This window comes from Herpailurus yagouaroundi, unplaced genomic scaffold (assembly GCF_014898765.1).
Source record: "Herpailurus yagouaroundi ecotype Mexico unplaced genomic scaffold, PumYag 197, whole genome shotgun sequence".
NCBI lineage: Eukaryota > Metazoa > Chordata > Mammalia > Carnivora > Felidae > Herpailurus > Herpailurus yagouaroundi.
Window position 1 is genome coordinate 14,370,012 of NW_024412428.1, and position 24,840 is coordinate 14,394,851.

A 24,840-nucleotide genomic window follows, 5' to 3' on the forward strand; every position below is an offset into this window, starting at 1 on the left:
TTGGCAGCATGTGATACCATTGACTATACACAACTCCAAGCCTGCTTCATTTTCCCCACTGGAAGGCAAGGGTACGTAGAGTTCTGGGTCTTAAGTTATTTTCTAATTGTGTTATATTGAAGGTATGATATACAACCCATCTAAAGTTTGGTTTCCTCATCTATCGAGAGAAAAAAAAACAGAACTTGCCTCATCAGGTTAGTGGGAGATTTAATTTAATAATGCATATGAAGCATTTAACACAGTCCCTAGCACACAGCAAACTGCTGACCATGTGTCAGCAGGTCTTAGGCATATTCTATCATGTACCTTTTACATGTACCTTTTACACTGCTCTCCACTTTACAGCCTAAAGCAGAGCCTTCATTCACCAGAGTTGCCTTTTCTTTCCCTTTCATCTTCTTCACTTCTCCCTCTCCTTGTCCACATCTAATCAGACCCGAAATTCTATAAATTCAACCTTCTAAACATCTCATGAATACTGGTCAAGGGTCCAGGCCGCACAAAATAGGCATGAACTGAATAAAAGAGACCTTGAAAATAAGACAAGTCAAGGAAAAAAGTGGCTGCAGATAGGACAGTATTGCTAAACATCCCTCATAATTAGACCATATTGACTATAAGGGATAGAAACTATTAACACAATGAGTCATGAAGGGTTCTTGAAATTCTTAACTTCTATATCAAACCTTAAATATGTAATTGGTTTACATTACTGTTACTTGAAAACAGTGGAGGCAGGAGTGCCCACATAGCTGACTTTTAAAGTTGGCAGTGTACCTTATTTGGAAAAGATTGGCAAGTTGGAATAATAAAGTAGGTATATTTTTCATTTAGAAGTCAGGAGTGCCTGGGTGGCTCAGCTGATTAAGCCTCTGACTCTTGGTTTGGGCTCAGGCCATGATCTCATGGTTCGTGGGTTCCAGCCCGATGTCAGTCTCCACGCTGATAGCACGGAGCCTGTGTGGGTTCTCTCTCTCTTTCCCTCCTTCTCTGCCCTTCCCTTGTGCTCTCCTTCTCTCTCTCTCTTTCTCTCTTTAAATAAATAAATAAACTTTAAGAAAAACAAAAGACTGACAAAGTCACCACATGTATAAAACCAATACCTCATTCACTAACACTGGGTCTTGGGATCTGTGGAAGAATATCTTGCTATAATGAATCTTGCAGCTGAGGGTTCCCATATTGGCTACCAGCCACCTAGTTAACTTTCCACATATTGTAGTATGACTTCCATTTTTTAAATAAAAACAGTACTATATGATTAAGGTATCGCATGTCAAATGTAAATGCCTTTAATGAATAAACATTTACCAAACATCTGATAAAATCAAAGTACCATGTTAGAGACACTGAGGTCCAAGATATGCCCAAGGTGTTATTAAGTCCCCAACATTCAATCACCTCTCTATAAAGAATTACCATGTACCAACCCATTTTCCCCCAGGAATCTCTTTCTAGAACTATTCAACCTCTTGAACACCCTAAAAAATTTTTAAATAATTTTGATATTTTTGAATGATTGTTATTTTAAATAAAATGTTTTCATGTAAATAACAAATGACACTAGAATTTGGATAATATTTATGAAATATGAAGACAAAGTTTGTTTTTCCCAACCAACCTGTGGTACGTGTTTCAAAGTAACTTTAATGTGGAAGGCGAATACATAATTGATCACAAAAAATGACTCTATCTTGTTTCGTATAAGAGTTAGCTCTATATTAAAATGGGGACAAATTAAAATATATGTTACAAAAAAACAAAAATCTGCCTTTATGACCTAATTTACATTTCGTACCAAAAAATATCATCCTATTTAATAATGGTCAAAGCCAACAGTTTTAATCTCAGCAAATAAAAATTAAACTGGATAAAACTATCATTACATTTCCTTTTGAATGTTACTTTCTAAAGTACTCAAAACACCTCAGTGTACTATATAAAAAGTGGCATTGTCGTCGCTTTATATTCTGCTCCTTACTAACTTTCTATACTTAACCAACAGTTCATTATGAATATAAATTTAACAATATATGGCTTGGAACAAAGCCAGTTCAAAGCTATATAATGATCGAAAACTCATAGTAGTTCGCTGAATCATAAGCCAACTCAGAAACAGGTCATGAGGACTCTTCCCTGATCTCCGCTAACTGCTATGCAAGGCTACCCGACACGCACTCGGCGGCTCTAAAATTGATTCCTTTAAAAAAAATTTTTTAATCTTTATTTATTTTTGAAACAGAGAGAGACAGAGCATGAGCGGAGGAGGGGTAGAGAGAGAGAAAGGGAGACACAGAATCCCAAACAGGCTCCAGGCTCCGAGCTGTCAGCACAGAGCCCGATGCAGGGCTCGAACTCACGAGCCGTGAGACCATGACCTGAGCCGAAGTCTGACGCTTAACCAAGTAAGCCACCTAGGCGCCCCGAAAATTGATTCCTTTTTAAGGGTAAAGTTTTTAAGCAGCAAATATGTTTGCATTTTTTTAAGACACTAAAACAAACGTCTTTACTGGAACACATTCACGAGCTCCCTAAGGGCTTCCAGAAGCATCAGCTAGGAAGCACTTAACCATTTTGAAAGTGTGTTGTCCAGGACAAAATGAAGAGCCCTGGAGAACATCTGTTGTAAAAAACAAAAAGGGGGGGGGTACTTAAGGCCAGAAATATGATTTCCTAGAAGTGAAAGAATTCTATGAGGAGAAAAATGAGACGATCTCAAACAAACTAAGGGCTCAAAAGAGAGGGAAAAATTAAAGTGTGAAAGAAAAAGGAAAAGAAAAAGCAGAGACGGTATGAAGGAGCCTATGTTGTATCTTCCTTTGTACAGAAGCACAAAATTTTTTGTTTTGATGAAGAAGCAAATGAAAGGGACCCCTGGGTGACTCAGCAGGTTAAGCAACCAACTCCTGATTTCAGCCCAGGTCATGATCTCACGGTTCGAGAGATTGAGCCCTGCGTCAGGTTCCTTATGATGACAGTGGAACCTGCTTGGGATTCTCTCTCTCTCTGCCCCTCTCCCACTCATGCTGCATTCTCTCTCTCTCTCTCTCTCTCTCTCTCTCTCTCTCTCTCTCTCAACAAATAAAAACTTAAAAAAAAAAAAGAAGTGAAAGAAAGCAAACCAATACCCAACTGAACTGAATAATCCCTCTGTGAATAGGAAATGTTTTGTCAAGAACCAGAAATTTCTTTGGGTAACCAAAGGCATGCAAGACTACAAGTGGTGCAATTTACCCTCTCATCTCTCTTTCTGGGCTCAATCTCCTAGTTGCATTCAGGAAATCATTACTAAATGCAAGGAAATTAAAAGTGACCTAAAACAAGATTTGATGTATGTCACTGGATGAGTAAATATCAAAAACATAAACTCCCCAAAAAGGATGCATAAATAAAAGACTGAACACTGATAAGCAGGTAATAGAAAAATTAAGTGCCACCTCCCCTGTGAAGTGCGGCTCTCTTGGGGCTAGTGTTCCCAGGTCACAGTATTCATAACAGTCTCAAAGGGGAATGTGATCCCCAAATTTAAGAGTTACTGTTGCAGATGAAACAAGAAAAACTCAGTTAAAGATACACGGGTTTGATTTGCTTTAAAATCACTGGAATTAGTCCTTTTTTTTCATTTTGTTATTGTTGTTCTTTGTTGTTTAGCTTCAGTTAAAGGGAATTATAATAAAGACCATCCAGCTTAGTATGTAAGAGAACTGGCCAATAAAGGGGGGGCTTAAAAACTGTAAACCAGTGGTAAGGGGTTTTACTTTTTTAAAAATGTTTATTTATTTTTGAGAGAGAGCACACACGGGCGCGTGTGCACGCACACACACACGCACACACACACGTGAGTGGGGGAGGGGCAAAGAGAAAGAGTAACAGAGGATCCTAAGCAGGCTCTGAGCTGACAGCAGCAAGCCAAATGTGGGGCTTCAACCCACCAACTGTGAGATCATGAACTGAGCTGAAGTCAGATGCTCAACGAACTGAGCCACCCAGGTGCGTCTGTAAAGGGTTTTCTATATAAGATTCTCTCCAATGTAGCTGTCTACCACTATATATCCTTTGGTTCTGTGGATGGGCAGATCACCAAGAAGAAGGTAAGAAGGTGAAAAAATCCTGGACAGCAACCTGAACGTCTCATCAACCTCAAAACCGTGCCTAGAAATGAGCCCAGGACCTTTGGATCTTGGCCAGGCACCAAATTCTCTCCCCCACCCTGTGAGAAGCCTCACAGGGAGACTAAGACTTGTTTTGGGTTTAGAGATGCCCTTGAACAGCAATACATGATATAAATATATGTATGTAAATATTATAGTGAGTATATAAATCTCTCTTGACTCCAAAAGCCAGTAGCAGCTGAACACTGAATTACAAAGGCATTCAACGATAGTTCAATGAATAGAATCTCCCCAGGTGCAGCTTTACTGTAGGGCAGGATATTGGAATTCACAATGAAGTCTCCTTCCCTAAGAGAGAACCAAGTAATAAAAAAGTCCTCAAAGATCTTGAATAGTAAAGTGATAAAAGGACAAGAGGGAAAACCACCATGAAGAGGGGAAGAGAGAGATCACAAAATAATTGGATCTCACCCAAGAAACAGACAGAGCACATGGAAAGCGTATTTTAACTATGAAGAGCAAAAAGATATGCAGCTTGAAATATGTTAATATAATTGCAATCTAATCAGCCTATAAATGGTATTTTGGACTGTAGCAAAGTGTTGCCAAATGAGCATGCAGAAGGCAAGAGTGCAAAGCAGACCCTGGAGGTGCACCCATGGGGCACTGGAGGGCATCAAGTAATACTCCATCCTGCCATGAACATTCAATGTTTTTCCTCTTAGTTGCCTAAGTTTGGAATTAATTCAGAAATGCCATATGTGCAAAGAGTGCAAAGATAATAAGTGGTTCACTGTGCTAAAACAGGCTGCATAATCTTCTCTGCTGTAAGTTACTTATAAAACCTCAGTGAAACCCAGGACTATTCACACTGAGCTGCAGAGGATGAAAATCACAGTAAAAGGTTAAAGAATGATGTACTTGGTAAATCCGTAATTATACACATGACTTCAGGGGTAAAAGTGAGTCTTTTATGAAATGCATATTGAAAGATGAGGTCAATATTTAAAAGCTGAGGCAATCTGGGGTACCTGAGTGGCTCAGTCGGTTAACATCCAGCTCTCGGTCTTGGCTCTGGTCACTATCTCGGTTTCTGGGATCAGCCCCACGTAGGGTTCTGTGCTGACAGTGTGGAGCCTGCTCGGGATTCTCCCTCTCCCTCTCTCACAAAATAAATAAAAACAGAACATTTATGGGGAAAAAAGCTGAGGCAATTTAAAAGCAGATCAGTGGTTGCTGGGCTGGAGGTGGGAGTGAGCAATGATGGCAAGTGGGCATATGAGGAACCTCTTGTGGTAAAAGTGTCCTAACACTGGATGTGGTAATGGCTGCACTACTATGTTTATTAAAAGTCATTGAGGGGAGCCTGGGTGGCTCAGTCGGTTAAGCGTCCGACTTCAGCCAGGTCACGATCTCGCGGTCCGTGAGTTCGAGCCCCGCGTCGGGCTCTGGGCTGATGGCTCGGAGCCTGGAGCCTGTTTCCGATTCTGTGTCTCCCTCTCTCTCTGCCCCTCCCCTGTTCGTGCTCTGTCTCTCTCTGTCTCAAAAATAAATAAATGTTAAAAAAAAAATTTTTTTTAAAGTCACTGAAAAGTACACTTACAATGAGTAAATGTTATAGTATATAAGTTATACCTTAATGAAGCTATAAATATTTTTTCAAGTTGGCATATGTAAAAATTCAGCAATAATCCCATTCTATAAAAGAGTTGTACTTTTTGGTGATGAGTTACATTAAGAATGTTCTTTTTCCATTGTTGGGAATAGAAATCTCTATGACAGCTTAAAAAAACAGTCTTAAATGTTTTTAAAAGTTACTGGAAATGGATTAATTTCATAACTAACAATGAAAATAGGAAGACAAACTGAGAAGAAACTGAAGCAAGACATTTCAGGAGCTTTCTCAACATTTACTACTCTTTTAGCAACCCACTCAAGCTTTAATATTGACAGATCACTAGGATTTGATAATTTCAGAAGGGAAGTATTTTTAAACTCCAATGGGTAAAGTAGATTACACAGAATGAATCATGAGCATTCTTACAAAAAAAAAAAAGGATGCATGTGAATTTTTATATACTGCAAACATTTTTTTAACACCCTATAAAGCCAGATACAGCATCGTGGTTAAGAGTGTAGGTCAGCCTAGATCACACATTAACCACATGGGTAGGCTACCTACCTCCCCACCACGCCCCCCCAATGCCATTCCTGCACCTATAAAATGGAGATCACAGTGGTATCAATTACACACTTCTGTTGAAATGGGAAAAGGGAAATACTTCGTGAGGGCCTGGAATAAAGTAAGCATTCAAGAAATGCTAGCTGCTGCTCTATTCTTGTTGATGTTGTTATCCTGGGTTGGGTTTCATAGACAATTTTATTCTCTCAATTTTATTGTCTACAAAACCTCACACCCAGGGACATCTCCAGTCCTGTACCTTACTGGAAAGCCAATTACTCAGCAATGCTCATGCCCACTGTTTCCAGTTGTTTTAACAGAAAATATCTTCCAAGCTTCGATTCATTACACAACGTGATATTGCTCATCTGCTGGCAATTCTGGTGCTACATCCCAGAATTAGTCTGACACACTTTCTTCAGCTGGTGTTAAGCCAAACTATAAGGCAAACAGGACAAATGAAAAGCCAGATGAACAGAATCCATTTACAGTGGGGTCATTTACAGTAAGATCCTTCCATATGAGAGAAGCATCAGAGATAGTAATATATACTAATTTAAATACACAGGGTAGGGGTGCCTGGATGGCTCAGTCAGTTAAGTGTCCAACTCTTGATATTGGCTCGGGTCATGATCTCACAGTTTTTAGGATTGAGCCCCATGTCAGGCTCTGCACAGACAGTATGGAGCCTGCCTGAAATTCTCTCTCTCTCTCTCTCTCTTTCTTTCTCTGTCCCTCTCTCTCTCTCTCTCTCTCAAAAGAAATAAACTTGTTAAAAAAGGAATTTTTGTTGTAGAATAAAATAATGATATTACTAAAAAGATAAAATGGTCAACATGTCCATGCTACTCCTTTCATAGCACACCAACCCCAGAAAAGTCTTAAGAAATATGTAATTTTATTTTTCCAGAGCCACGGCATCAACCAATTACAAAAATGAACTTTCTATTGGTTCTCTGTAGAGACACTCCATTTATTTCTAGAGATTTTTCCCTCCAATATTTGGAGCCATAACCCCAGAGATAAAGTTGAACTTCCCATTCAAAGAAGTCACTGTTGATGGGGTCACTGGGCATTGTGTGGCTATTTGAAATAGCCATATCTGCCTAAGTAGTATACAATCATAGCCAGCCAACAGCTGAATTGAGTAGAGTACATCTGTTCAGTCTCTTAACCTCCTAGGCTACATTATAAGAAAAACACTCCAATTCTGATTGCTAGGTGATTATTGCACACCAGTTTACCCCATCCATTGTTCCCAGCAGCGAGTCTGTGATACATAAGACTCTTGGCCATTAAATCCTGAGGCATGCTAGCCAGAAATTACCTCCAAAAGTTACCCTCCATTCCCTGCACATATTAAGAATTTCTCCATGTTCTTGTGGACATTTTCCATGTTGAGAATTTTCCCATGCATAGGAATTCTGCCTGACAACAGTTGGAGACCTAAAATCAACTCTCAGGAAGAGTTTTAATGACTTCCAATCATTCCCATGGAAGTCATTCAGAAAAAACATAAGGAAAATATTAAATCTGTGCAGCCTATTGAGGAGAACATACAGATAACTTCTAACAGCATGCGTATGGACCCTGTGGCAGCCATGTGCATCAATCTCTCATGAGGATCAGCATTTCCACAGTAATTGCTCAGCCCTTTCTGAACCTCTTAACTTTCAATCATTCTCCATATAGGAAGTTACCCATCCTTCACGCACAGGCAGCCCACTGGGGCTAGATTGCAGTGGGCACACATGTCGTACTAAGAGACTGGCTGCTTTCCAGAACATTGTGGATGGTGAGCATATCTTGCTATTTGATGTTAACATCGATGCTCAGGATATGCAAATACAACTGCTAAATAAGCTAAAATTAGTGTTTAATTCCATCTACCAACTAACAGCCTGGATTTATCATCCTTAGGTCTTTGTATTAATGTTCCATTTGTACTGCTTAGTTGCCTGAGCAGTGCTTCCTCATCTTTAATGTGAATATGGATCATATGGGGATCTGGTTAAAATGCAGGTTCTGATACAGTAGGTCTAGGGTGGGGCCTGAGAGTCTGCATTTCTACAAGCTCTCTGGTGGCATTACTGCCACTGTCCTCAGACCACTGTTGGTAGCAATGCTTTTAAGAATATGGGTGAAGCATTTACCTGAGCATACGGCAGGGCTTTTTACAACTTGTTTCTGTTGTATAACTAGTTACCCGTTCCCATACTATTACTTTGAAAGTGTACACCACTTCCCGTACTATTATTCTGAAAATACATTAAATGCCTACCTTTTTTAAAAGATAATGCTTACCTTGAGTTATTTTCCTCCTAAGAGATTTTCTAAAAATAAAATGCTGATTTTATCCTACTACCTGCCAAGGTGAGTTTAGTTTATGGTCTTCCAAGTAGAGAAAAAGAAAGAGCAGAGCAATCTCTCCTAGTGGCACTGCCAGCCCTAAAGTCCTGTGATTGTACATATCAGAATTTGAGCCACAAATCAAAATCAAGAATCATATGTAGAGTTTAGGAAGCAAAACAAATGAGCAAAGGAGAAAATTTTAAAAGAAAGAAAGAAAGAAAGAAAGAGAGAGGCAAACCAAGAAGCAGACTCTTCAGTATAGAGAACAAACTGATGGTTAATCAGAGCGGGGATATAGCGAATGGGTAAAAATAGGTGATGGGGATTAAGGAGTGTACTTGGTGCGATGAGCACCAGGTACCGCATAGTGTTGAATCACTCTATTGTACACCTGAAACTAATATTACACTCTATGTTAACTAACTGGAATTTAAATTAAAACTAAAAAAAAGTCATTTAATAAATATTAAGCATCTACTAAGGATAGCCAAGAATATAGAAGTCAATAAAGCATTGTCTTCTTTCCCTAGGATGTTTCTGTCTTACACAAGTGCACAAATGGTTACAACACAAAGCAGAAATGATCTGGCACAGAAAGAAAATGACCTGGGTTTTTTCCTCCGGGAAAGAATCATAAAAGATCATTGGTGATTGTGCTCCCATTGACCTAAGAAACCTAAGTTATCTGGTATTTATGGAAGAATACTAGACTTCTTTCATCAGAGAGGCTTTGGAAAATGTCTACAGTTTTTTTTCCAAGAGGGTTCTAGACAGTGAAGATGAATTCTGAGATACTCTTAACCTCCAATAACTGGTTGCATTAAACAACATCTCAAGAGTCACTGTTCCATGTTGGCTTTTCAGTCTGACTTTAGAACATTGCTACTCTCAGCCATGAGTCACAACACGAATAGAGGCTGTGCAGATGAGCCACTAAAGAGGAAAGCCTACTAGACAACTTGTGCAATTAAGCAACAAAGTTAGAGAGGAAATAGCTTAATAATTTCAAGACATTTCCTACATGAATGTACAGGGTGTCATTTGAAATGACAAGCAAGAGACCAAAATCATAAGCAGAGTAGGATCTGAATTTTTTTTTAAAGAAAAGGAAATAAAGACAATATATTAATGAGTACCATCTTCTCAATGAGACTGTGAGCCATTTTATCTTAATATTTATTTTCTCATTTACTACAAAATTCTTTACAATGATCTATATTAATCCTGTAATGGAAAAAGCCAATTAAGAGATAAATCTCCCATCTGTCCCTTTGTTTCTATGGCATGTTGTTTACAAGATAGTTCAGATTTAAAATTGGCTATTTTAAGTTCCATTTAATTTCTGAAACTGCTTTCTTTCACATAATTTAGTCTCAAGGATTTAAACTAATCAGAAAAATCTGCTGTAACATACTGTCCTCGACCACCACAAACACCCTTGAACACTGTACGTTTGTATCTCTGCAATAATTGGGCCAGGTGCTATTCATGTGAATCTCTTTTGGCCTGTCACCAATTATTAAATCCATAGGACATATTGATTAGCTCTTTATTCACCGGATGGCTAAGGCAATCTCAGGAAAATGTAGAGCAATTCTCCTGACTCAGACAGTGAAAATTTTCTAACAGAATATCTATTGTTTTCCCACAGGATAAAAGTTCTTTCAATAGAGGAAATGCTCTAAAATTGGCAGATGATTTTTTTTTTAATTTTCCTAGCGTCTTTAATGAAGCAGGAGCCTGAGCTAGAAAACAGCACCATGATGAGCACCTTACAATCTGCAGTTTCCACTGCCGAGAGCACCACCGTCGCTGATAGCAACACACAGCCACAGCCTGGGGTGACCACTGGGTTCCTAAATGGCCATGACCCGTACTTCACAGAACACTGGAAGCAATGTCTAATGTCAAATGTGTAGCACATGACAAACTCGTCAGTGCCCAGTCAGTTAGCTATTCAGTTATTTATTGAACAAGCATTTATCCGGTCAGGCCCTCCCTTGAGTTTCAGAAGCCAAGAAGATACCTTCCCTAGCCTCATCCTGTAAATTCTAAAGGGGAAGAGAAGGCATAACAATTGTCAACAGGCCAGCACAATCAAGAATTGTAGGGCCATCTACAATGGACAGGAACAGAGCCCTCTCCCACGGAGAGGAACTGTCAGTTCTACATAAGTCAAGAAATGTGTTATAGATGAGGCTACCTTTGAAATGAATCTTGACAAACGAGAAGGTTCTTGCTTTGCAGAGATGTGAGATGTGAGATAAGAGATTCAGTGAGATAAGTATACATATAGCAACTACCCCAGAGCACCAGGCACGCAGGTGTTCAAGCACTGATGGTAATAATAATGGTAATATTACTATATTGATATAATGGGTCACTGATAAGATACCCTTAAGGAATAACTGGTACAACTGAAGAGAAGCAGGTGAAGAAAATAATATCTGGGTTACATCCACAACTGACAATAAATGGAACGATAAAAATAGAGTCATTAGTAGTTTTAGTTACAGTACAGGCAATGGAAACAACGCAGAATGACTAACCCTATATTGACAAAATTATACAACTATAAATGTCCCGTACTTTTAAGAAAGCCTGGAATAAGACGGCAGAAAGGAGAAGAACTAATATTTATAGAGGACCTACCATAAGTCAAGACAGGGCCTTTGCATACATATTTTCTTAATTAATTATCCGACCAATATTGTGAGGTAGGCACTATTATTGCCATTTTAAAGCAGAAACTAAGAGGCCATGGGTGGCTCAGGCATTTAAGCATCCAACTCTTGATCTCGGCTCAGGTCATGATCTCACGGTTCATGAGTTCGAGTCCCACATCGGGCTCTACTCTGACAGCATAGAGCCTGCTTGGGATTGTGTCTCTCCTTTCTCTCTGCCTCTCTTCCACTTGTGTTCTCTCTCTCCTTCTTTCTCAAAATAACTAAATAATCTTTAAAAAAATTTTAAGGAGGAAACTGAGATTCAGAGAATTCAATTGACTTGCAAAAGGCCAAACAGCCAATGAGTGAAAAAGTCAGAATCTGATCTTATAAGTATCTTATCTTAAATTCCATGCTGTTCTCATTATACTATGAAGCATTTTCATGTGAGAAGTCACAATTAAAAAGATAATTTTTTAAAATTCCTTCAACACATTTAAAATATGATTTATTTTTCAAAAACAATTCACCCTCAGCTTTTCAGGTATAATAAATACTGATACTTGAATACCTACCACAGTGTTGAGTTTTGTCATGTGGATTATTTCATTTAATCCTCGAGACACCTAATAAAGCAGGTATTATTATTATTCCCATTGCACAGACAAGAACTGGAATTAAATTAAAGCTTAAAAAAAAAGAAATGTCATTTAATAAATATTAAGCATCTAATAAGGATAGCCAAGAATATAGAAGTCAATAAAGCATTGTCTTCTTTCCCTAGGATGTTTCTGTCTTACACAAGTGTACAAATGGTTATAACACAAAGCAGGGACTTAACTCTCCCCAGTGGAAGAATAGATTCCAAGGGTTGAGGACAGACAATGAGGTGTTTGAAACTAGTCTATAAAAACAAGTGTTCTTCCTCCATATTATGTTACTTCACATACCTGTGCTTAAATTACAGCATACCTAAGCAGATTTCCTCATTACAAGTAAATTCAATGTACTGAATTTTCTTAGCTTCAGTGATCAATAAAGTGAGGAACTAAGTTAATTTTCCAGACCTGCACAAGAAACTAGATCCAATGAGATTTCTCAGACTGAAACGTGAGTGCAGGCCCCACTGACTCTAAAGTCCAAGTTCTTTGTATCACTCCAACATGCTCCTTAAGGGCACAGGAGACTCACGGGCCAAATCAGGGCTTTATGCTTTTGCAAAGCAGAAGTCACCTCTAGGAGATGATCCCAAGTCCATAGTCTTGTGAAAGTGCCCAAAGCACATTCAGCATACCAGAGAGGAGGGCCAAGGAACACATCTTCAGTTCTAGAGTAGGATACAGGGGAACTTAGAATTCATTTATAGAAAATTCATATTCAATTTACAGAAAACTGACTTTTGCTAAGACTAATGTTAAGCCTGAAAAATATACATCACAGGAACCCATAATTAATTACATTATCAGATATGCTCAGCCGGAACAAAAGGACTTAACTCTTCTCTATTTGGGGGAATTAATATCTATGTAAGGACAGATGTAGCTTATAAATCCTAAATAGCAACAAAAGGTATATAACCTAAAATAGCACATACTATCCTGGACACCTTAATTCTCTAACTGAAGTACCATAATTACTCTTAAGCTCCTTTTTCTTTGAAAATGGCTAAGACTTTCCATATATTCAGAGCTCTAACAAATCATGAAGATGGTTTAACATGTGCTCTGAGCTTTTGCAAAAAATTTTAATTTGACATTTTAAAGTGTAAGCTAAATTACTTGTATCAACTGTGTTTTTGTATCAATTGCAAACAAAACTAAAAGGTGTTCCATTCACTTTCACAACACAGATAACATACCAAATCATATAGTAAAAAAATCTGTCTCCCAAGAATGAAGGCTTTTAAATATGCTTGAAGAAGTTAATTAGAGCAGTCACAGAAGTTTTATTTTAAAAGGGGGGGGGGGGAGTCACTATTACCAACAGCTACAGAAAATATCATTTTCTAGTCCAATCAAATCCTATCACATCCTAAATCCCTTCCTTTTCATCTGAAAACCTATGATCTTCACATTTTCTATGCTCATTAATTGCTCTAGCTAATGTCAGATGTGGTAGCAATGTGTACCACTTTTTTAATTGGTAAGGGCAAGCAATGTCCTAAGGTCTCTAAACTCAAGTTTGGACCATTTCATTCTTACTTCAGATTAGAATAAGGTATGAAAAACCAAAAGGAAAAACATCAAAGACCATCTTGTGGTATCTGACTGACAGATTCCAGTTGATCATATTACCATTTCCTGAATTCCAGTAAGCTCATTATACTAATTAACTAAAATAAATGGCTGCAATTATTATGACTCATTTACAAACATCTTTTGAGCTTTGTGTTTATAATAAACAAGGGGATTCAATGATCAAAAGATACAGAGAAGGGTTCCTGGGTAGCTCAATAGGTTGAGCGTCCGAGTCTAGATTTTGGCTCGGGTCACCATCCCAGGGTTGTGGGATCAAGCCCTGAGTCGGGCTCCACTCTGAGCATGGAGCTTGCTTAAGATTCGCTCTCTTTCCCTCTGCCCCTCTCCCCTGCCCACATTCTCTCTCTCTAAAATGAAAAATAAAATAATAAAGGAAGCTCTTTCGGGGAAAAAAAAAGATAGGAGACAACGTAGAAACTGATTAACTATTGATAGCTACTGGAATTTCCTGTACACAGCACTATAGTCAGAATGTTTGTGTCCCCCTCAAATTCATACATTGAGATCTAACGCCTAAGGGGATGGTGTTAGGAGGTGGGGCTTTTGGAAGGTGATTAGCACATGTGGGCAAACTTCTCAAGCATGGGATTAGTGCCCTTATAAAAGAGTCCCAAGAGCTCCTTAGCCCGTTCTGCCACTGCAGAGGACTGTCCTTTTGCAGAGGACACTGCAAAAGGCATCTGCCACGTGAGGACACTGCAAAAGGCATGGTTTATGAACCAGGAAGTGGACTCTCACCAGACCAAGTCCACTGGCATCTGGACATTGGACTCCAGCCTCTAGAACTGTGAGAAATCAATTTATGTTGTATATAAGCCACCCAATCTGTATGGCATTTTTGTTACAGCCACCCAAACAGACTGAGACGGCAGTTATGAGGTCTGTTCTCACAGTTCATCATTCTAAATCTGTTTATGAGTACCTTGCTTTAGCTCAGTGATTCCTAGTGTTTTGTATAAGGAAGACAATAAGCTGTTTGCTCACTCTAGCATGTTAGCAGTGGTGGATTTTACAAAGCGCATGACCTACGTGAAATGTCTGTAAGATAAAAATATAACATCTTTGACTGAGTTTCTCCTCTGCTACTAAAGTATGCTGCTATTTTGTATGGATCTTCAATATTGAGAGGATACTATGGGGATGTGCATGCATATGTTTTCTACTTAAAGAGCAATCGAGTTTATCATTGCTATATTTCAGTGGGGAAGGGGAGGTCATTGGGAAATGCTTTATCTGTGATTTTTATAGTATAAATTGTCTGCTTAGACACTAGCTGTTCTAAGATTTGCTGTTGTTTACATTTCCAAGAAAGGATTCAGTAATCACAGATTTGGAAGATTTAACAGCTCAAGACAGCCAGATTAGCTGTTCCAAAAAAAGGAGTCAGGAGATACACAAGTGTATCTTTTGTAGCAAATCTTGTACCTTTTGGGTTTACTTTATTACTTAAAAAGTAGTCACACTCCAAATGACCTCTGGGAAGAGATGCTTGGCGGGGTGAGTGACTAACCCACTGAAAAATCCCAATATACAGAGCCTGGACTGGGGCAAAAGGAAAAGATCCTCACACCCTGCAAAAGCTCCCTTTAGATATGGAGAGAAGGAATATGATTACAACCTTCAGCTAGAAAATGCCCTCTTTCCTTCTTTGGGGGCCCTTAATCAAGGCCCAGTACATAATGCATCACTGAAATTAAGGCAAGGCAACCATTTCCTTGACCTCCTAACCTTGCTGGCAAAAGGGTCTGGTCACACCGTGAGCAGAGGTCCCCTGAAAGGTGTGAGAAGGAGAAGCAGAGTTCTGGCAGAGCTCTGAAAGTGTGTGCAGCAACCTTTACTGAAGCTTCAATGCTCCTGAATAAAGAACGGAGCTGAAATGATTGGATAGGGTTTGCTCACAAACCGACTGCTGTGAACCTCAACAGTCATCTGGGGAAACTGCAGCTTCTTGCAAAATGTTTTCTACATGGTACCACATTTCTAATATGTTGATTTCCTTATCTCAGCCTAAAAACCTCAAAAAAAAAAAAAAAGCACTGTATAATGAACTCTCGGTTCGGGCTTAAAGCACACCCAAAGGCAAGAGAGCAAGGAGGCCAAGTGATGGGAGGAACAGGTGAGAACAGCATGTGGTCTATGCCCTCCAGTGCCCATCCTGGGTAACATATGTAACAGCAGGCAAGGGCTCTCACTGTTCATTTTCCCCTGTTCTGTTGTCAAACAACCCAGAGTCACCAGTTTCCATCCCCTGGATATATCCGCAAGCTGACTGAGGCAATGAGAAAAGCCATCCCTGCTTACAATTCGCTTGTTCTATACTATGTCACTTCAAGCATTCAAGCTATTGAATTTTTAAACAATTCTATTTCCTCAATACAAAAAAAATACCTTTAAAAGCTTTTTAGTCATTGGGTTTTGCATATCATTTTTGGAGATGATACGAGGGCTGTTACACTATTAAAACAAACAAACAAACAAAAGAGGTGAGACCGTGAGCTGAAGGATGAGGTCCTGGTGACAGGACAGGACCTCAATGCCACAGTGGGCAGGGTACAATGGTGGTTGGCTTGGGGTTCCGCTCTACCATGGCAGAGCATCGTGCCACAGGAAGGCTTGGAGAAAACTGGTTCATTCTCAGAGGCTTATCAAGCCTTGGTCTCTGCCAAGACTGTCAAAGCATTCTACTCTAACAAACCTCTCATGGGGGGAGATTTCCCTTTGGAGCAGAAACAATTCTAAAGACTCCTGGGGTCCATGAGGAAGCATCTTTGTTCCTACTGGGAACCCAAGCAAAAAGTCTTTATATTCTTTCCACTCTATCTTCCAATTCGTCTGCAGCTTTTCACCACTCTTGCTATGAAGAGAACATGCCACAACAGAGGAAATGCTACAACAGTAAACTGAATGCCCCCCCACACACACACACACAGACAAACAGCCGAATGCAACTATCAGCAGAATGACTGCAAGAAAAAAATACATAGAAAACTTTCAGATGATATTTCCTGGACAAATTACTCACTTGAAAATTCTTTCTCATGGGCGCCTGGATGGCTCAGTCCATTAAGCATCCTACTCTCGATTTTGGCTCAGGTCATGATCTCACGGTTCGTGAGGTTGAGCCCTGAGTCGGGCTCTGCACTGACAGTGCGGAGCCTGCTTGGGTTTCTCTCTCTACTTCTCTCTCTGCCCCTTCCCCACTTAGGCTCTTGCATGCATGTGTTCTCTCTCTCTCTCTCTCTCTTTCTCAAAATAAATAAATAAAGAGTAAAAAAAAAAAACCAGGTAAGCTCTCATCTTGGGAAAATCCAATAGACAAAAATGCAGAACTACAAAATGGCTGAGTAACTCATTACAAAGGGAACCACTGAAAGGTTTCAAAGTTTAAATGTGAACCTTGCTATCTTATGTTGCTATAATTCACAAACCAACAATGGACTTTTTGATCAGTGACATTCAGGCAACACCCTCTTAGATCTAGAAGATTGAGAATTTCATCTCTCAGAATTCCTATCTACATTACACTTAGGGGAGACAAGTTTTATGAGACAAGCAGAATACTGGTGAATATAAATGAACAACTGGCAGATATTCCTTCTTTCCTAATAAATTTTATAATTTAGAGCATTTGAATGCCTCCCTAGGGGAGGAATTCTTTCATGACTAACACTCTTTCTAGTAATTGCATCTATTTTTAATTCATAAAATTTGAATGTGTGTTAGCCTTCAAGAACTTGTATGAATCTTCTATTTAATAAAGATTGACCTTTTATTTTTTTTAAAGATTAACCTTTTCATTTATGAATGTAGTTTGATTTTAATATGTACTCTACATATAAATCACTCAAATTACACCTTAAAATAATTTTTAAAAATCACCTTGACAGGTCCACATTAAAAACTAAATTTCAGGGAAAGATAGTGTGCTAAAAATTATAATCTTAAACAAAAGACATTTATAAACTCTGAATGACCAGCAAATGGCACTATATATATACATATACATACATATATATATATGTATGTATGTATATGTATATGTATATATATATATAGATATATATATAGATATATATAGATATATATATGTATATATATATTCAGCTCACTATCAGGATTCTGGCAAACCTTTATAAAAGTCCACACAAGACTTCTCTTTAACTTCATGTAAGCAACTCACATTGATACGTCCCCTCATCCAAGTCAACTGGTGTCCATTCCATAGCTAAAGAAACACCCCTCCTCTTCATTGTTGATTCTGAAATTATGTTTTCAATACAAGATGTATAATATTCCAGAAATATGCCTCTTAAAGCCATTCAGATGGAAGTATGTCATTCCTTTCATATGTACTTAAAAATCTATAAAATTTAAATAAATCTCACTAGCAAACATTAATGAGACATAAAGTATTCTTAGTATTATTTCGGCCAAAGAAAGGAAATAAGATTTTTTGCTAATGGTCAGAGTTTACATCTCAGTCATGCTTAAGGCTATAAGACATTACTACATGAAAAAAATTGAAAATAGACGGCTGATCAGCACCATTATGTTAAGCAATTAATAACTGGAAAAAAAAACCCAGAAATCTGTTGAGTAACCATTTAAGCTTCAGAAAAAGATATTTTACTTTATGCTTATGGTTAATCCTGTCTACCTCTATCCTCGGTCTGGTTTGAGGCCAACAGCTATGTATTTGCTGACTAAAGGACCCAACTCCCTTCCACTTCAGTAAACTGCATGTTTCAGATCCCCTCCCCCCACCAAGGCACATGGATCCCCCAATTCCCTGGTTCTTCCCTGTGAAGTCAAGGTCATACCACAACAGTGCTCTTACCTGTTTCCCATCCAGGGTATACAGGCGTTTCACCACTCCCGAGTCCAGCTTGATGGCATCAGTTATGTCAGTGAGAACCTGCTCAAAGGAATGTGCGGTTTTCTTGTTCAGCAGAATCCTGACGGCCTTCCGTGGCTTCACCCCACTTCTGATGATGGTGACCAGCTTGGGCCGAATGAAATCCTTATTCTCCCGCACCTCCGAAGGGCTCCCTTTGGCAGTGGCCAGTGAGGACACTGCCCGGGAAGCTGAGGTGGTCTTGACATTCACCGACCAGTTGGGGTTCACGTTCTTGGTGTATTCCAGTTTCTTGAAGGGCTCTATTGAGCCACACACATAGCTTTCTCCTAAGGAAGAGAGAAATATATTTACATTTACACCAGGGTAAACTCATTTCCTTTTTCCTAGTCTTTGATTTTTCCTTTTCTACTAGAACTGAGAAATACTTGTGACTTTTTGAAGAATGGAAGCATGATTAACATTTAATGAAAAGAAACATTTTCTACTTCTAATCTGGCTCTGTTCAACAGCAGATTGATATCCTAGGAGGGAAAAAAAATCATCATTCTCCCCTTACTTCATTTTCCAACTGCTGAAAGAAATACTGACACTGAATAAACCTCAGAAATAAATAAAACTGAATTCAAAACAAAGTATTCTCTGGGATTTGGGGTATTTATCCTTGCAGAAAACTTCAAAACCAGAGGTACCTACACTTAGTAATAATGTAAATAACATAATTTGAAAATGGAAAGTGGATCAGAAAACAGCTTATTAAAATAGCTACGTGATTCATTGTATGGTGACAGTTGCTAGGTACGCTTGTGGTGAGCATAACATAAGGTATGGAGAAGTTCAATCACTATGTTGTACACCTGAAAGTAATGTAACATTGTGTGTCAACTATACTCAAATTTAAAAATCTAAAAAAAAAAAAGGCTATATAATTTATAAGTTTGATTGGAGCGTGTGCTAAGCATTTTGTAAAGTCAAGTAAAATTCTGAAAGCAAGCAAAGTAACTGTCACCAGCTAGCCCCCAAGACTTGACCTTTACTGCTCACCTTCTTGTACCCATCAACCTCTGTCCCATATTTTTCCTTAAGCTCTTCTTTCCAAGGTAGCTCTTAACTCAGACAAAAGACCAGACGGGCATAGCAACCCTCAAGCAATAATGACTGCCTGTTCAAAAGCTCTAGTGGTCCAAACCGCCCAGACCAGTTTGAGCTTAACCCCTAACTCAGGCTGTTGTGCAGGATGACCATGGAGTGACCAACAGTTACCTTTACCTCATTACAATGCTAAAAATCATTGCCAGAGGTGGAGACATAACAAGCAAACAAAACATACGAAGAAAGAAACATGGTCTGTCAACTGCGCCTGTTCCCCCCCACCTCCAAGTCCCTGTGTTTCCCCACCCCTACATGCTTAAACTTGGCTCCTTTCCCACCTGCGTTCCTTTAAAGCTTTCCCTGGTTGTTAGGGGAGCCAGTCTGACGCCTTTGTTGTGACTGTGTCTCCCTTCAACTGCAGCTGTTGCCCCAATAAAGCCTTGCTTGTGCTTTTAAATTTTGGGTCCAGCCTCGTTTCTACCAGTGGTAGGTCCAGGGACCCGAGTCCAGAGTCCAGTAACATAACCACACTTCCTTTCCTCCCATCTACACACGGCCAAACACAGTGATCTACATACTCTAGGAAGGCCAATTCATATTTCTTTATAGGTAAAAGATTTTGAGAATGGTTAACTTATAAACTGTAGCTTCAGAAACTGACTCTAAAATAAATGTAATTATATAAGATGAATGAGGTCCAAGGATCTAATGAATAATATGGTGACTATAGGTTATAACACTATACTATAATTGAAATTTGCTAAGAGACTAGAATTTAAATGTTGTCACAAAAAAAAAAAGATAAATATACAAGGCAATGAACATGTTAGTTAACTAAATGGGGAGAATCTTTTACAATATATACATATATCAAATCATGAGGTATGCTTTAAATATCTTACAATTTTGTCAATTATACCTCAATAAAGCAGGGTAAAAAAAAAGAAAAGAAATTAATTACATTATATTTTTATAAATGACTCCTTAACAGAGAATGGTTTAATGAAAATAATCAGACTATTAAGTAGATGTGGCTCACACAAAAAAGAAGTAACATATGTAACAAGTGATGATAAATCATTAAATGACTGATCCCATATATATACGTACATATATGTATATATGTATATATTTCATATATATATATTTCATATATATATATTTCATAAAGTTAGGTCAAAGTATTTTGAAGTTAAAGATTTTATAATGGCTTTTTTGTGTGTTAGTAAGTCTTTGTAACAGAGAATAGTTAAAACGCTAAAAAGCCTTCATAAATGCAGGTAAAGTGATCTGGGACTAATCCTGCAACGGCCCATCTACTTTTATCTAAATCCTTGTCCTATTTTTAACTTACGAGTGCAAGCATCCAAGGCCACAGAATAAAGTATTCACATAAAAATAATGGAACCAGGGTTTCAAAAATAGAAAATCACAGTTATACATGTTACCAAACATTTACTCTGTAAGTGCTCTTAGAAAACACTCTAATGTGTGTTTATATATCTCACTAGACGTACACCTAGTACAAATTTAGCAACCCCCTTTTCTATTCACCTTCACTGGTCCCAACTATGCTTTTCTCAAGATTTATGTAGATACCAAAAACCTATGCGTGGGGGGTCGCAACAACAGTGGTGCTTTGTGGACAGACAGCATGAATGCTCCAATGGGAAACTGCAAGTCTGAGCTCTCAAGACCTGGCCTCTCCATGCACATGACCTGGGACAAGTGCCCTAGTCTTCTCAGTGGTAGTTTATCCATCCATCAGATGGAAGCTATTCCGGGGGCCACTGATCTCACCAGGCTTTGGTGAAGATCAAACGAGATAACAGAGGTCAAAGTGATCTCAAATACAAAACCACACAGGTGGACACCTGCTCTGGGGCTGCAATACCCTGACTGTGCAGTAAGCCCGAAATGAAAATTAAAAAACCAAAATTATTAGAAATCAGTGAGCAGGTCTTATAAGGTGCTAATTGTTTCTAACTAGTTACCAGGAGACGTCACTTTGGCTCCATTTCAATGCGACGATGCCCCAAATGTTCCTCAACAAGGCACACACAGCCCAAAATACAGCAGGCAAAACCAGACTGTCAGAATTCTGTGCTAATCAGAGATACGCAATTGTCTGATCATGTGTAAGTTTATACACTAAGCTAATGATTAAAATCAAAACAAAATGAGTAGTTGACACTCCAACAACAACAAACTTTTTAACCTTAAAAAATATATAATAAGAATAGGGAGGAATTTTAAAGTATTCACATTAACAATGTGGAGTGGGTTTGTTGAAAAAGAAAATAAACACTTTTTTTTTTACATCTCCTTAAAGAACATTGAAAAAATTTTAAAGCATGACAACTTTGAGAAGGTAATGCTGATTTGGTTCAAGTAACAATGATGGGAAGAAACTTGTGTTAAATCTGTGCTGTCACTTGGACTCCTCTGTCTGGTTTACCACATTCAAAGATGGCAAAACAATCTTGGGGAAGGGTGTGAGACTCCAACAAAGAACAATCTTTGCTACAAGGAAAGTAACTGCTGAATGGAGAGACAGAGCTGGCCACCAAACCCAAGATCACACAATACTCAAACTGTCATTTAGAATCTACTACACTATCCAGAGGGTGCCTGGGTGGCTGAGTTGGTTGAGTGTCCAACTCTTGGTTTCAGCTCAGGTCATGATCTGAGGGTCATGGGATCATGCCCCACACTGGGCTCCACATTGAGTGTTGAGCCTGGCTTGAGATTCTCTCTCTCCCTCTGCCCCTCTCCCCCACTCATGCTCTCGTTCTTAAATTAAAAAAAATTAAAAAAGAAAGAATCTACTACACTATTCAGGAATTCAGGAAGACAAAACGAGGTTTCCTTATGCTAAAATGCTTCTATAAAATTGTGCAAATATACTATTCGACCCCTCATTAAAAAAAATTTTTTTAACGTTTTATTTTTGAGAGAGAGAGAGAGAGAGAGAGAGAGCGAGCGAGCACAGGGGAGGGGCAGACAGAGAAACAGAAGTAGACTCTGTGCTGATGGCAGAGAGCCCGATGTGGGGCTGAGACTCACAAATGCTAAGATTGTGACCTGAGCAGACGTCAAATGCTTAACCGACTGAGAAATCCAGATGCCTCTATTTGACCCCACATTTTGACCCCACATTTTGACTACGTTTCTTTTAATCATAACTCTGAATTTCTTCCCACCACTAGAGATGCTGCCTCTGTCTTAATTTAAAGTTGATTTATTTTCTGATTTTGTTAGAAAATAACTTTTCAGTTAATGTGCTAGTATCATTGACAACCATAAATCAGCAAATGTAATTATTCTGAATGGAAAGAATACATGGTCTTGATTTGGTTAAATAGCTCTGGGTATCCAGTGTTTAATCTCTCCCTAAATGGGGCCAAGACTGAAGAGATATGTATTATTCTTGATTAGAGAATCATCAATAGGTTTCATTCAAGTCCTAACAGAGGTATGAGTGGCAAAGGCCATTAAAAAATAAAAACATACAGTAAACCTCATAATTACTATAATAAACTTCCTATACACACAAAGCCATCTCAAAGTTTTATGGTGTAATTTATACTGCAGAAATAAAAGTTAATTTAGCAAAACCAAAGTATATTTGAGCAAAATGGCCTACTATTGTGATTTATAATAAAAAATATATACTTGGTCTTCAAACCATTTCTGGCACAGAGCTCCTAAAACCCTTGGAATTTCCTAAGTGATTAGAGAAATAAAGGCATCTTGATATGCATAAGGAGCCCCTTTCTACCACACCTGAATTTAGGTTAATGAGGAGACTTTGGGAAAGCAACTAACGATGGGTGACTGAAGCCGGGGGAACCAACAGTATGATTAGAGGGTAGGAATTTTCAGTCTCACCTCCCTGACCTTGGGGAGGGGAGGAGGGATAGTAGTTAAATCCAGTGATTGATTGATTGATTGATTGATTGACTGATTTTTTTTAAAGTTATTTATTTTGAGAGAGAAAGCGTGAGTGGGGGAGAGTGGCAGAGTGGACAGAGAGGGAGAAAGAGGGAGAGAATCTCAAGCAGGCCCCATACTGCCAGTGCCAGAGCCAGACATGGAGCTCGATCCCACAAACTGTGATATCATGACCTGAGCCAAAATCAAGAGTCCAATGCTTAACCGACTGAGCCACCCAGGCACCCTAAGTCCAGGGACTTAATCAATTGTGCCTATATAATGAAACCTCCATAAAAACCCAAAAGGACAAGGTTCAGAGACCTTCCAGTTGGTGAACACATGAAGATTCAGTAGGAGTGGTGATCTCAGAGGCAGCATTTAAGCTCCAAGCTCTTTCCCTAATCCTTGCCCTATGTATCTCTTCCATCTGGCTTTTCCTAAATTATAAGCTTTTATAATAAACTGGTAATCCAGTAAGTAAAATGTTCCCCTGAGGTCTGTGAGCCTCTCTAGCAAATTCATTGAATCAAAGCAGGGGTGCTAGGAACCTCTTCTCTGTTAGCCAATCCATCAGAAGCACAGGTGAGAATCTGGATTTGATTGGTGGCTGAAAGGGGAGGGGGGGTGGTAGAGACAGTCTCCTGGGACTAAGCCCTTAACCTTGGAGTCTGATGCTATGTCTGGGTAGATAGTGTCAGAATTGGGTTGAATTGTAGGACATCCAGCTGCCGTCACAGACAATTGCTTGGGTGTTTGGGGGAAACCCACACACACACACACCGGAATCCGTGACCAGAATTTTATAACCCCAAATTTGCTTTGACAGTTTGGGATTATCACCTATAGGGAAGCTTAACAAGGATGGCAAGATGACAAAGATCACACACGGTTTAAAGGAAATGGTGCAACACCCTATTTAGAGGTAGAGCTGGGATTCCCGAACATGATGATTTGCTGGGTGGTTATCATACTGCTAGTTTTGTCCCAGTTTATTCAAGCCAAAAATCTTTGTGTTAAGACCGATTCTCAACTTAAAATGTAATGTTCTGGATGTCCAACACACCCCAACAGACAGCTAGAGCTGCAGAAGCAACATCTGTCTGAATTGCTGTGGCATTTACAAAAGCCAAAACATATTTGCTTTTCAGCAAAGATAAAGAAAAAAAGAGAAAGTAAGGAAATAAAGCATGAGATTATCTTTGGAACTGACCAATGCCTACTGAAATATCAGAATATGGTAATTTCTTCCCTGAAATATTTAGGTACTTGGGGGATCTTGGAGAAATGGAATAATTTAGATTATTTTCAAGATACTAAAAGGTCTATGTTTTATTTGGTTTTCAAAAAAATCACATATGCATTTGTAAATTTATTATATTGCTAT

The 24,840-nt window shown here is 38.8% G+C and overlaps 1 protein-coding gene across 5 annotated transcripts in view; it reads right to left on the reverse strand.

Annotated features, from left to right (window-relative positions):
* The window catches only part of DCLK1 (doublecortin like kinase 1), a 345,711-nt gene that overhangs the window by 303,605 nt on the left and 17,266 nt on the right, over positions 1-24,840 (reverse strand). For all 5 annotated transcript variants that reach the window (XM_040448193.1, XM_040448192.1, XM_040448195.1 and 2 more), the window contains exon 3: positions 18,411-18,757. In XM_040448193.1, the coding sequence (XP_040304127.1) occupies positions 18,411-18,757 (347 nt within the window). The remainder of the gene's footprint in view (positions 1-18,410; positions 18,758-24,840) is intronic.